The sequence below is a fragment of the Suillus discolor genome (genome assembly GCF_016758755.1).
Source record: "Suillus discolor strain FC423 chromosome Unknown F5147scaffold_5, whole genome shotgun sequence".
In the NCBI taxonomy this organism is placed as follows: domain Eukaryota; kingdom Fungi; phylum Basidiomycota; class Agaricomycetes; order Boletales; family Suillaceae; genus Suillus; species Suillus discolor.
Window position 1 is genome coordinate 1,176,007 of NW_024541252.1, and position 14,006 is coordinate 1,190,012.

General features: G+C 47.0%; 4 protein-coding genes across 4 annotated transcripts; all 4 read left to right on the top strand.

Moving 5' to 3' along the window:
- The first annotated feature begins 97 nt into the window (after nucleotides 1-97).
- Nucleotides 98-2,374, top strand: F5147DRAFT_672470 (putative oxalate decarboxylase/oxidase). The gene is made up of 14 exons (XM_041435679.1): nucleotides 98-445; nucleotides 495-568; nucleotides 625-719; nucleotides 771-845; nucleotides 894-937; nucleotides 986-1,079; nucleotides 1,128-1,230; nucleotides 1,280-1,475; nucleotides 1,536-1,545; nucleotides 1,598-1,632; nucleotides 1,681-1,744; nucleotides 1,809-1,842; nucleotides 1,893-1,952; nucleotides 2,005-2,374. Exons 1-14 carry the CDS (start codon nucleotides 168-170, stop codon nucleotides 2,142-2,144), a joined length of 1,302 nt encoding a protein of 433 aa, XP_041298248.1. The 5' UTR covers nucleotides 98-167; the 3' UTR covers nucleotides 2,145-2,374.
- Nucleotides 2,375-6,798: 4,424 nt separating this feature from the next.
- Nucleotides 6,799-8,498, top strand: F5147DRAFT_309231 (uncharacterized protein). Its single transcript, XM_041429152.1, has 3 exons — nucleotides 6,799-7,358; nucleotides 7,415-8,087; nucleotides 8,146-8,498. Exons 1-3 carry the CDS (start codon nucleotides 6,841-6,843, stop codon nucleotides 8,296-8,298), a joined length of 1,344 nt encoding a protein of 447 aa, XP_041298249.1. The 5' UTR covers nucleotides 6,799-6,840; the 3' UTR covers nucleotides 8,299-8,498.
- Nucleotides 8,499-8,527: 29 nt separating this feature from the next.
- F5147DRAFT_672484 (WD40-repeat-containing domain protein) lies at nucleotides 8,528-11,411 on the top strand. Its single transcript, XM_041435680.1, has 16 exons — nucleotides 8,528-8,780; nucleotides 8,840-8,854; nucleotides 8,911-9,016; nucleotides 9,082-9,151; nucleotides 9,212-9,274; nucleotides 9,326-9,389; nucleotides 9,436-9,520; nucleotides 9,574-9,596; nucleotides 9,646-9,804; nucleotides 9,860-9,929; nucleotides 9,985-10,157; nucleotides 10,210-10,451; nucleotides 10,503-10,689; nucleotides 10,742-10,870; nucleotides 10,929-10,970; nucleotides 11,027-11,411. Exons 1-16 carry the CDS (start codon nucleotides 8,664-8,666, stop codon nucleotides 11,318-11,320), a joined length of 1,839 nt encoding a protein of 612 aa, XP_041298250.1. The 5' UTR covers nucleotides 8,528-8,663; the 3' UTR covers nucleotides 11,321-11,411.
- Nucleotides 11,333-12,715, top strand: F5147DRAFT_309312 (heme oxygenase-like protein). The gene is made up of 2 exons (XM_041429153.1): nucleotides 11,333-11,878; nucleotides 11,931-12,715. Exons 1-2 carry the CDS (start codon nucleotides 11,435-11,437, stop codon nucleotides 12,222-12,224), a joined length of 738 nt encoding a protein of 245 aa, XP_041298251.1. The 5' UTR covers nucleotides 11,333-11,434; the 3' UTR covers nucleotides 12,225-12,715.
- Nucleotides 12,716-14,006: the final 1,291 nt, after the last annotated feature.

The window sequence follows — 14,006 nt, forward strand, 5'->3', positions numbered from 1 at the left end:
ATCGTGTGCGTAATCAATGTCGTCTGGTGCGGCGACCCTTTCCTGGTACGTTAATAATGACGGAACCGAGGTTCACTAACTGTATAAAAAGGATCGACTTCAAATTGTGTAGTCCCTTAGTGTAATTTTTTTAAGTTTCTTGGTTCTTCTTCTGCATACTCGAAAAAATGCACTCGTGGCGCCGAATTCTCTCGACTTTGGCCCTCCTTTCATCTGCAGTTGCTGTGCCAGCTTCCTCATCAGTGACATCAGCTCCGGCAGCTAGTCCAACTGTCCCTTATGCCAGTGACGACCCCAACTATCCTCTATGGAATGAAGATGAAAACATAATCCCTGAAGCTATCCGTGGCACCCTTGGGGCTTCCATCCTTGGACCCCAAAATATTCCAATGGAGCTGCAAAACCCCGACCTCTTAGCTCCTCCCACCACCGACAGCGGCTCTCTGTAAGGCATATACCTCGTGGTGTTTTCTCGTTTCCTAATTGCATATTAGGCCGAACTTCAAGTGGCCTTTTTCCTTAAGTCACAATCGCCTTCAGACTGGTGGTTGGGCAAGGCAACAGAACAGTACGTGGTTTATGTCATGATTTCGCCTACAGGTGATGAAACGTGCAACTTGCCAGTAAATGATATGAGTGTCGCTACTGATTTGGCAGGCGTCAATATGCGCCTGGAAGTAGGTGCCATCCGCGAGATGCACTGGCACAATGACGGCGAGGTATACGACTTTCTTGAATTACTGAGTGCAGTGCTAATGGTCATTTTAAAGTGGGCATATGTCATCCAGGGTGACATTCGTATCAGCACTGTAACTCCGGATGGTCAAGTTTACGTCGGTGATGTTGTGAGTACATCACACCCGCTCATACACCTTGCCTAAACTGCGATTCAGTCACAAGGAGATATATGGTACTTCCCTGCAGGCTATCCCCATAGGTATGTGTTTTCATTTACACTCAGGCAACGAGCTAAACTGTGATCCAGTATCCAGGCCAAAAACACTTCAGCTGGTGGCGCAGAGTTTTTGTTGGTCTTCGACTCCGGTTCCTTCAGTGAAGATTCCACTTTCCTTCTTACGGTCGGTCGTTTGTCTGTGTGTGAGTCCTTGCCTGACCATGATCAACAGGACTGGCTGGCCCATGTGCCCAAAGAAGTTATCGCAAAGAACTTCCAGGTAAATATTTCAGCATTCGACCACATCCCAGCCAGCGAATTATACATCTTCCCATGTAGGTTTTTCCCATTCCCGGTCATCGCATAAACTCACGTTTTCATTAGCTACTCCTCCTCCGTTGAATATTGAGTCGGACATGGTCATTCCGAATGACACCCCGATGCCTTTCACCTTCGCCATGTCACAGGTCAACGCAACTCAGGCACCTGGAGGTTCATACAAGGTCGTAGACACGCGTACCTTCCCTGTGTCTACCACGGTCTGTAGTGCTGAAGTCACTGTCGAGGTGGGCGGTATGAGGTTTGTGATTCTTACTTGTCCTTGTCAGAGCCCGAGCTAACCAACTGTATGGTTTAACAGGGAGCTTCACGTGAGGAAATCCTTCTGTCTCGAGAATATCTTTCTAAGCTTTGTTTGTGAAGTGGCACCCCACGGAACCTGAGTGGACTTTCTTCGTGTGCGTATCAGTTTTACCTGAGATCTAATCCAACTAAACCCTTCCCAGTTCGGGCCAGGCCCGCATTACTGTTTACGGCTCCTCCGCTCAGGCAAATACAATGGACTTCCAAGTAGGTCTATCCGAATCTCTGTGATTCGGCAGTTATATAACAGCGAATGCTTCTCTCCTTTTAGGCTGGCGATATCGCATATATTCCGCCATCATATGGTATGGGTTTAACGTGATTGTGTTCGACATTTCTTCTAAATATCTTTTAGGCCATTACGTTGAGAATACTGGCAATTCTACGTTACTGTTTCTAGAAATTTTCAGATCAGGTTCTGTATATCAAACCATATGCCGCGTGTCAAACTCATTGTTATTCTACAGGATTGTTCCAGGATATCTCTCTTACTCAGTGGCTGGCGCTGACGCCACCCGAGCTTGTCAAGGCACATCTCGGTCTCGATGACGCTACCATTGCCAGTTTCTCGAGGGTCAAGCAAGAGGTCGTCGGCCCCGCCCATTAATCAATCAATTTCAGCGTTCTGGACTTATTTATCTCAACGATAACACAAATAATTTGTCACGTACCTGTACGAGTTTTTGAGCGTTAGCATGACCTGTGAATTTTGTGATCGTACTGAAGATACTTTTTATTCCTTATCATTTAGAAATTTATGATCCTTATTATGATCATGGTATTTTGACTTCCAAGTCGTACTTGTAGCCAATATCAAGTTGACTGATTCCTCTCTCACTTGCAACCTTAGTGTGATCAGTCTAGGCCGGAATTTAGCTTGCATATCTCATCAGTTATACGTAACTGAATAAGGTGGACGCCTTTAGAGTTTCAGGCCGAGTGCTAGTAGTGACTAGTACTAGTGTAGATGCAACTCCACTTGTTTCGGGAGCTTGTCGCCACACTTACTATGCCATGATACGAGCTGCCTCGTTGTGCATCTTACAGCTCGACTGCAAACCACAAGTGTCTCGGAAATATCCGAAGCAGGACCCCGTAAGCCAATGACAGCTGAGGCTACAAGTCGGAGATACCATACGTATTTAGATGAACTTTTCAATAATGGCTTCACCTTCTGGATCCTCTCCAGAAATACCTCGACTATCTTTGTTTCAAATCTCGATACATACATCGACAGAAATCGATAGCACAATTAAAATCACCTTGAAGAAGGTCTATGAAGGTCAAGAAGTCATTTTTCATATCTCCGGGACCGAGCCCAATAACTCGACTTCCTCACAGGTATAATTGCGAAGCACGACAAATCGCTCCATAAGGTCACTAAGAAGAGATACTCTTGAACCCGTGCTAAGCTGTAAATGAGACAAACCTTGTTCCAAATTTCAAACTTCCGAATCGATGGATCAGTGTCCTTCCATCTTTCGCAGCTTCATCACCGAATATGAGTATTTCCGGGTCCGACGCTATCTCGGCATCATGGTTCATGAAGATGGCGCGTCGTTCTTCATCTCACTCGAGAGCACGAGCAGATATGCTCTTCTGACTGCCAAGATAGCGACTCTAGCCAGTGCGGGGTGCGGGGTGCAGAGAAGCATTCGGTATGTACAGATACGCACCACGATGCACCCGTAACTCACGCTGTACCTCATCCCAGGCACATGGTGGGAATTCGGCGATGGGTAATGGTGATAAAGGCCATGTCATTGATGTCATGAGGTTGCGATTCTTGCCACGATGCCCATTGTTTGCATTTGGAGATGCGATGCTGGCAGTACGAGTCAGCTGGATGCAAGTGTTTTCTTGACACTAAATAAACTTGCAAGGGAACGTTTGCATTGGTGCAAAACACGTACTATGCGAGCTTTTAAATTTAGGGGATTGTGCTTGGCTGCCGTGGCGGCATGCTGTTCAGAGGAGCGCTCAATGAGCCATGATGCCTTCCGGGGTCCTACTTTCGGACCGCAAGTTCAACTTTCGCGATTTCCGCACAATATTGTAATTTTCACTACGGCAAGCTGAGCATGAAATCAGATTCGAAGAGTAATCTCAGGAGAAACCCGTTTTTGGGCGGTAGTTTCTACATGATATGTATATCCAGAAACGTAAGAGTTGCACCCTTTCGAACTCGATTGTAACGGCAATAATCCTTCTAAGTTCGGGAGGAACATCTAACATAATTGAACTAAAAGCCAAGTGAAGTTTTTTTCGGCCTAGCACCATTCCATGTACTAGAGGGGCGGCACTAATCCCCTCGTGTTTCAGTATCACAAGAAAACATTGTGATAAAGTTTCTTTCGAAGTTGATAGCGCCGATTTGCCGCTACAGTCCCGCAACCTCAGGTTTACACGTAATTGGTACTATTACCTCTGTTCAAGAGAAAAATGGAACTAACCAGGAGCGCGCAGCGCTCGGATCTAGACCAATTGCTGTCAATATCTCGACGCTGTCATGTCTTACATTATTGGGTAGCCATTGAAGACTAGGCCTCCCATATAAACAAAAAAAGAAAACGACACAAATCAGCGCGCTCAGCGGATCAGAGTATATGCGCAGCATATTCCATACTTGATCGTCAATATTTGATGCGATAATCAGGCCTCAGGGGCGAAGGCGATACGGCTGAAAACATTGACAATTTCGGCCATATAGTCCAAATGCTTTCCAGCAATATTGGAATTATAGCGAGACAATGAGTAAATGATTCATTGTGTCGATGATCCGGGCGCATACTTGGCGATACAAGACAGTCCAAGATGCGGCATAACATATGGCCGCATTACCGTATATTGGCATAGGCACCATCATGCCACCATCCCGCCGCTGTGCGAAAGGGTCCCACCAGATCGCGTGGTGATGCATGAGTCATGAGAATGGACACTGGAAAGTGGACGCTCACTGGTATCAAGAAATTATGTTATTATGGCATTCTCGGATATGCCATCAGTGATATCTGTGAGATGACGGGCCAAGGTAATGATATGTACTGACAACCTGAGAAGCAACCAATCAGCTGGACAAAAGCATGGCACTGAGTGCTTTAGGAGGCCACAACTTTGGGACCTCCTGGCATTACTAGGGAGGTCTCTGAGCAGGGCAATCAGACATTCCATTCAGGCGGTTCCGCCAGTTGCACACGGTGTCCGCGTTTAGGCGAAAGATTAGTGGCAGATAACTGAGTCGACAGAGGTATTTCTTGCAGTGGTGCCTTCAGTTAAAGTTGTTTCAGTAACACCACCTCGAACTTCCTGTCGCAACTGCAAGGCTTGAGATAGTATGTGTATAAGGCTATAAATTAATAATAACTTACGACTGGCTGAATAATATCACCCCGGACTTCATATCTAAGTTGCACACATGCTCCACGTAGTCTCCCCTGGCCAGATCATTTTAGACGAAGGAAAATAGTCGTTACGCCAACGTTCCGCATTCAGGAGTACTGTCAACTTCCAGTGCGACTCGAGTAGTATGGTGGTCACAGGATTTAACGGAGTTTGAAAAGCATGCCGGCTAGTACCGGTCCGTTGTTTCCTTCTCACTCAAATCACTTGTACCCCCTCGACACCGCCAGTAACTGTTCAGTGGGTAAATACACTACTTGTTTCCATTTCATGTCAAAAGAGAGATCCTACGGAATATCACAATTGAAATCGCTTGCAGGTTTGGCATTGGCAGCCTTGCGAGATTCTTCGGTGACGGCGCGTCAGCGCGCCGGTGGCAAGCCTTGAAGCTTGAAGCTTTGAAGCACTGTTGTGTACATCCCTCTTTATTCTCGTGCTTACCCTAGTCAATTTCTTTCCAGCTTCCACATCCTGTGATCTGATGCTACTGATGTCCTCGAATCTAAAGGCCACGCAAATTTTGGTATGCAATAGTCTTGTGGCGACCGAAATGACTGAAGCTTTTTCAAGTACTTTACCTGCGCAGATGGTATCAGCTTTGGTTCTCAGATTCATAAATTCAAATTGATTCTCATAATGCTCTTAACTGTAGTGAGAGTCACGCTAGCTCTTTCGCCTCGCAAATTTGTACTTTGGTCGCCGCCAAACAAGTTCAGTGTGTGCAGGTCATGAAAACGCTGCAGTAGGCGAGGCCTTTCCATGCGCCTCATTCGAAGTCTGGCGTTGGGCGGCTACACTGTAGTTGGACACTTGTTAGGTCCTAGTGGTGTTCGAAACCTGATCTAATGGCTCGCGCGGTCCGAATGTCTTCTCATTCCCGCCTCGCTCACCTTCGATTAATGTTTTCAAACGCATCCACTCCTCCACAGCTGGTGATTTCAGCAGGCCAGTACACTTGTCTGCAGGTCCTACAGAATATTGCAGCCTCAATGCTGGCACGCACTAAAGCTACCTTACAAATTTCATTGTACATTGGCGCGCGCGAGCACGCCCGAAATCAGAAATTTTCTGGTAAGCAAATAATGTCTTGAAAGTATGCGTTAACAGCCTTTTTGCAGCTTTCATACAGGTTGAAAACACAACAACTATATAGATGGTCATGCTCTTACTGATTTCTGATGTGCTGCAAGAATCGTGTCTTATCTGCATGACGTGCGTCAGTGTGCCCAAAATTTTATAGTGAGCACAAGTTCTTAAATATCATGATGATGTGGTAATTCCATGCAGATTCAGAATAACCATTTAGATGACTTCACTTGTGAGCCAGTTCTGATGTGCTGCAAGAATTTTGTTGTCTTGATTGGGCACGTCTGTGCACCTGAAACAGGCACAAACTGCTGTGCAAGTCAGTCTTCGTGTCCTGTGGGCCACCTTGCCCGAGACTCGAGATCTCCCTCCCAACAATCATTTACCAGTGCTTGCCATTTTGGGTCAATTATAGACATCTCTGGGTTGCTGGTTCTGCTTTTTTACACAGAATTATGCAGTAACTTATCATTCATTTCTTATTTGACATTTTCTCGCTATGCACAACAGATGAAGTTCATTGTTAGTACACAGAAGTGAGTGTTGGCACGTGAATTTTCTGCAACATACTAGTACACTGCCTGGAAGAGAATATTTGAGTTTCAGAGATGGTAAGTATGTATAAGGGCTTATATTAATGACCATTTGCTTTGCAAGACTTCAAGCCATCTACAGTGGGTCTCGATCTAATTTGATTTCTGGAGACGGTCACGCGTATTCCACGTGACCACGTAGCGTTCAGACTTGTTTTGTTGCTACTTATGAATGTCAGTTACAACCATTTCACTGACCAAAATTCACTCTTGATCCTCTAACACATGGAGAATATAGAAGACGACGTGTCCAAACCAGCCCCTGTGATTGTGGACTGTGACGTTCTAGAGGCTGCTAAAGAGAATATCCAGCCACTTGCATCTGGTCGTCGAGTTACCACTCTTTCAGCTATCCTGCAAACTCCTCACGCACAGCGGGATGCGCAACTACTCGCAGCGCGCAAGCGCTTCCGTACGAACATCCAAATTGCACTCGAAGATGATGATGATGATCCACTGGAAGCATACTCGCGTTTTGTTCAATGGACTCTCGAAAATTACCCCCAAGGGCAAAGTGCAGAGTCTGGACTTTTAGAGCTTCTGGAAGAAGCAACGCGGGTATTAAAGGACAACCGAGAAGGACGATGGAAAGGGACGTCGACGTACCTCAAACTTTGGGTACTGTACGCGAGCTATGTGGAGAAACCGAGCATCATCTACAAATTTTTGCTCGCAAATGATATTGGAACCGATCATGCTCTACTGTATGAGGAATACGCGGCTGCACTTGAGAGAGCCGGACGGTAAGCTTCAGCCTAACTTCACGCAAGGCTCGTTTTGAAGCAAGGTTTTGTCGCAGGCGCAGTGAAGCAGATGCTGCATATCTACTTGGAATTGCACGTCAGGCTTTTCCCCTTGATAGACTTGTAGCAAAGCATAGTGAATTCCAGAAACGAATGATGACTGCAGCCACAATGACTCCACAGCTCGCTCCAAATGCTCCCCCACGTAGAACAGCGTTGGGGGTGACTTCCTCATCTTCTGCTGCAGTACCAACTCCTTCGTCATCATCGCAAGTCGGTGCCAATGGGTCTCGAAGTGGACCACGGCTAGGCACAAACGCTCGTCTCCAGATTTTCGTGGACCCTTCCGGAGCAGGGTCGGCCGACGCAATGGATTCAGTCACACCTTATCCTGATATCGGAACACGTAAATCTCGTGTCAAAGAAAATGTACCCGAGGTCAGCAAAGCTGCAGGCAGCACCTTAAAGCAAGCAGGTCGTACTAGACGAATTGCGTCTGGGTCGAATTCGGGAGCAATTGCACCAAAAATTGTGCCTTTCAGAGACCCCGAACCAGACATGGACGTGGAAGGAAAGGTTGTAATGGACCCACCTCGTGTTCCCATATCCAGGCAGAAGGACACAGTACCGGAGACTCCCACAAGGACTAGCACCATGATACCGTTCCATGACATCCCCAACGGTGGCGGTATTCCGTCTATCGCTCAATTCACACCCTTTCGAGATGAGGTGAGTAAACTTTACTGTATGGCCTTACAAAGTTGCTGACAGCTGCTTATCGATCTAGCCTGAAATAGACCCGTCGGCTGCAACGCTTGCACCTGAGACGGTGATGAAACTAAAAACTGTTGGGGGACCTGTGATTGGATCTGAAGCAGAAGCGTTGAGGAAAGATCCTTTGAAGAACTATTCTACAGAAGAATGTCCACAGGATGACTGAATGATGTTTCCCTTGTTTAACCCCTCTTTTCGCCTAGGCTATTGTCGGTTAGTATGCTACATTATTATCTACACTCACTTTCCCCTCCTGCTTCAACATCTTGATCTTGGGTTTAGTCTTGAGTTTTGTAAAAGTATCCTTAGCAGATCGTGACCCTGCTAGCTTATCTGTAGAACAAAGATTGTTAACCTCTACCCCCAACCTAGCAGGCTGGCTAAAGACTAGTCACTGGTCGTCGACCGACGGTTTGCTTGTTTCCTAATCTGTCTTTCCCCTGACACGACCGTATCCGCAGCCCAGACTTTTGATCAGTCTACACATCTGACCTTGTCAACCACACTTGCTAAGTTTCAGTGATCCCCGCAATGTCATCCAAGCGAATCGCTTTATATCCTTGCTCTCCCAATACCGTACGTGGAACATCGACAAAAATCTCAGCTAGTAAAGATAAGGTTGTCTATACCAATGGCAAAACTGTGATCGTGCGTCGTCGCCCATCATACACCCTCATGCTGTTCACTCATGGGCTATCCACCTCTAGATCCGTGACCTTAAAGTGAGGATCGATCTTGATACTCGTTTTTATTATTTATTCAATGCTGGTCCACCTAGAATGCCGCCCTATCAACGACTTTCTCTGGTCACGCATACAATACGACTGTTGCACGTTTCTCACCATCTGGCTTCTACTGCGCATCTGCAGACATCACTGGAACAGGTGCGCATCTATTACAGTGTTCTATGTGATAAAGTCGCTGTCGCTGATCAAATCTGATCCTACAGTCAAGATATGGGATACCATAGGCGAGGATCAAACTGTGAAAGGAGAATACAAAGTTATCTCCGGGAAAGTGTAAGTGGTATGCTCTGCTCATCGAGAGTTTATCTGAGTGACACTGTTCGCAATCGGTAGCAACGACCTGGCTTGGGATGGCGAAAGCAAGCGGATAATTGCGGTTGGCGATGGCAGAGAGAAGTACGCAAAGTGTCTATGTAGAGCGGACAGAAACTGACAGTGATTTTGAAGATTTGGTCATGCCTTTCTTGCCGATTCCGGCTCTTCGACGGGTCAAATCAGTGGACACTCAAAGGTTCGTCGTCACCATTTGTGTGAACTAACAAGCTCATCTCGGGTAGGTAATCAATGCTGTTTCTATTAGGTATCAGCGCCCCTTTAGGGCGGCTACCGCCTCCGATGATAATTCCATCGTCTTTCATCAAGGTAAATAGCATTCAAGTTCATCGAACGAACACTGAATCCTTGGCATCCTGCAGGCGTTCCTTTCAAATACGATAAGGTCTGAAACTTCTTTAGGGTATGAGTGTTTGACTATAAAATATGTGAAGACCATCAGAACACACACCAAATTCGTGCAAGATGTTCAATTTGGACCCTCAGGTGACCACTTCGCCAGTGTGGGCTCAGACTCGAAAGTCTTCCTTTATGATGGGAAGACTGGTGAGACGGTCACAGAGTTTACGGACAGCCCGCACAAAGGAACCATTGTGAGTTGTGACGGAAGCGTGGTTCGAGTTGAGAGACTGACATTGTCTCTACTAGATGTCCTGCTCTTGGAGCCCAGATAGCAAGTCATTCTTTACGACTTCTCTAGATTGCACTGTTAGATTATGTGCGCGCTCAAACGTACTGCGCTTTACTAACTTGACTGAACTGGTCATATCCAGGGGATATCGAGTCCCATAAGTCGTTGCAGGCTTGGACTGTTGGCAGTGGCGTACCCAATCAGCAAGTCGGCGGTGTCTGGAGTGGTATCAGTGACCTTGTGTCACTCTCTATGTCTGGTGATTTGAATGTCTTTGACCTGCGCACGGGAGATAAGCCAACGCGTATCCTTCAAGTATGCAACCCTTCCTGAGTTCATGGTGCTTTACTTGACACTCTTCGTACAGGCTCCACAAAAAGCAATTACCGCAGCCTCGTCAACGTCTTCGAATACATTCTTCGCTGGGTCGGCTGACGGGCGAGTGTTATCATACAACGTGGACTCGACATTACCTTCAGATGCCGTTCAGCTGGTAGGGGGCACGTTACACACAAGTCTTGTATCTGGCATGGCGACTGCAAGCTCTGGGAAGGTATTCACCGCAGGTTATGATGACCACATCAGAGAGATTGAGGGATCCACATACACGTCTGTTTTTTGCAATTCCGCGTCGTTGTTTTATTGAAATGGGTGTGATAGACCTGCGTCCATCCCTTCATTGTCGCAGCCCAAGTCCGTTGCAGTGACATCAGACGAGACCGTATTTGTCGCTGGCATCACCTCGGTAGAAGCAATCCGTAACAATCAAAGGGTTTTCGAGCTGAAACCATCATATGCACCAAGCGCAGTGGGCGCTGGGGGACTTGTGGTTGCAGTCGGTGGGGAGGTGAGCATCTCCATTCTATAAACTTTGATATTTTCAGTTTATCGTGCTCAAGGACAAACGCGTACACGTCTATACTTGGAATGGTAATACGTTGACGGAGAAACTAGTACTTCCAGAAAGCGAAGGCACGATAACTGCGCTGGCGGTCTCAAATGATGGAGTATTGATAGTGCAAGGAAATGTGAGTATTCAAGCACCAGTTCTGATTCAGGTTCCCGTTACCGACATCTCATCTACAGTCTGCCGGAAAGATCGCGTTATATCACTCACAGAGTGGCGAGGTAAGTTTTGCTAATCACTACACCGGGTACACTGAAATGATGTCATGAACCACCAGCCTATTCCGACTCGCTGGGACTGGCACACTGCGCGCATATCTTCCTTGGAATTCTTTCCAGCCCTGTCTCCGACCCATGTTGTTTCGGGATCTCTTGACACCAACCTCTACGTCTGGAGTTTGGAAAACATATCGAAACGTGTTCTCATTAAGGGGGCGGGTCCAGGGGGCGTTAACTGTGTCATTTGGCTCGGTGACGCACATGTCACCGATGGTAAAAAGACAGGACGTGTTTTGAGCGCTGGCGCCGATGGATGTGTGCGCGTCTGGGAAGTCGAGTTGCCAGGGAAGTGAGGAACTAGATAATGACCACTAGATAAGATAAGATAAGACGTGTGACGACATATAGTATGCGCGCATTACTACCACTCATTTCCACCACTCAGTACTCAGTACTAGTCGTCAAACATGCATAGTCATATCACGCAACATCTGAAAGACCAAGCTAACTTGAGGCCATGCTACAACGCAGCCACTCGGCACGAATTTCTTACAGCTGCTGGTACGCTGACCCTATCTCCAGCCCGTCTTGCGTTTTGGCTCTGTCAGGATCGCATTTATGCGGCACACGCATACCCACACTTTATTGGTCTGCTCATATCAAAAATTCCCTTCGATGGACCTGCTGTTGAGGAGGAATTGAACAGAGAGACTCTCGCCCTGCTGACGATATGCTTGGAGGGGATTATTCGCGAGGTTGCATTCTTTGAAGGGGTCGCAACGGAGTGGAAATTGGATATCGATGGTTGGAAAGAACGGAAGGCCACACGAGATTACACAGCTGAGATGGCAAGGGTGGCTTCTGTTGGTTCGTTGGAAGAGGGACTCGTGTTTCTGTGGGCAATGGAACAGGTGTGTATGCCTCGCAATCGACATATTACGCTACTTGACACAGGCTCTGTAGGTATACCTCGATGCATGGAAGTATGTAAAATCCCTGTTCCCTCCCCAAAGTGACTCAGAAGACTATACTGCAAATGCGATTCGCCAACTAACAAACAACTGGACGAGACCGGAGTTCGAGGAATTTGTCCAGAAGGTGGAGGCTCTGGCAAACAAGCACTTTGCTAGACGTCACCATGGGCATTCACACTCAGCTGTACGTGCGATGGAGAGTATTTGGGAGAGAGCTGTGGAACTTGAGGAGATGTTTTGGCCCAACCAGGGAGAGGACACCCTTTTGAGGTCGAACGCATAAATTCTTTGGAAAATAATGCCACTTGATTGTCATAGGAGTATATTGTAGGAGAGGAGCTCGTGTATCATAGTGGTGTCTGCCGGACCGGAAGGCCTTTTTCAGTTCGCTTGCATGACAAGACTGCTAATGCTATACACCAACTATGTTCCACATTCCCACTGTCGCGCCATGAAGGTCACCGACTCACCGGTTGCCAAACTACAGAGCCACTGCTATGATATCTCGTCAGCTATTCCAATTGGTGAATGATGATCATGATAATGCTGCGGTATCCAGGAGTTTCCAGGTACAAAAACATTCTTCGAATCCAATCGATTGAATTTATTTTGGTGATGACAACAAACCTGTGCGAGAGCTCGTAAAAGCTAAAAATTGAACTCCAGAAAAGTGAGATGAAAAAATATCCAGGCGCGGGTCACCGCTGATCCGGTTCGTATTACTGAGGTGAATCGGGCAACGACAAGCGGGCCGTGATAATAAAACTTTGAACCCTGCAGGAACCTCCAAGTCAATACAAGGTATATCCATTTCTCATTTTGTATACTCACGACTCGCGGGAGGTGAGCCAGGTCTGCTGCGGTTTGCATCAATTCATGGCATTTCCGTGTGAATGTTGCCAACGTTCTTTCCTGGACGCGTCGATGAACATTGGCTATCTAAAAGTTAGGTAAGTTGACGGACATCCGCTGTGGAGTGTTGGGCTTACGGTGACTGATTATTATTGATAGCATTCATTGTCTCCCTGCGTCGTTCTGGCTACCGCAGCACTAGTTGGTGAGACTGTAATCACACGATTTCCGGAAATCAAAAAGGAACGAGTGACAGTCTTTAAACTAAACTGATGAGTGGGGATTCCGAGGTAAGAATGTATCATCTCCGTTGGTTTGATCGGAGTACGCACAGCCTTAAAAGTGAATCCATCACCTGGCGGCCCGCGTGCCAACCGCTAGTATTATGATTATCCAGCACGCAAGCTGGGTCAAAAGTGACTGAGATTCAATCACTACAGGTATGAATAAAAAGTCACTTGTCAGGAGTGAGAACTTGATGAAACTTGAAGACCACCGACGCTATTCGGAGGAACGACTATCCTCCTTCGTATACATAAAGGGCCGTCTATATATATGTAGGTGGTTGACACATCAATCAGGGTCGCCAGAGCTTAGTGTGATTACCTACTAGTAATAGTAAGAATTTACCCGTAACTTGGGGGTCATGCTACAAGCTCGTCTGAGTCCGCGCGACGTCGCAATCTTGTCACTGTCAGTGGCTCATCGTTGTAGTCTATGCCAGTATAAGATAGCTATATTTAGTAGGAGATCCTTCTATAGTTCCCACGATCACAACCCAGGCCGGGCATGAATGTCCATAGGAAACCTGATACTTACTCAGTATTAGTCACTGGTCAGTGACGTTGATCAAGGCGTGCTTCCGCACGGCGCACGGGGATCTCCTACTATCTCTCTTCGGGAACTCGTGTTCTTGGAGTCATCTGATTGGCGAAGAATCGATAATATTTCCGATCAGCCCGGCGACATAGCCGCAAGATATGTACTGCCGCGCGTCTACGCATACTCAATTTACCTAGATTCCTACTCAGCACCCCCTAGCCAATGTCTTCCATTCCATGATTTGCGTTCAATATGAGCTTGGACGATGAGCGAGTCCCAGTGTAACTGTGTGACATCTGTGTCCTTGCAGCCTGCTACCGCGCCAGTGCAAGTAATGCTGCCGCCTCAGTGCTCATCACTTGCGCACACCCTTGGAGCTCATTTATTGGCT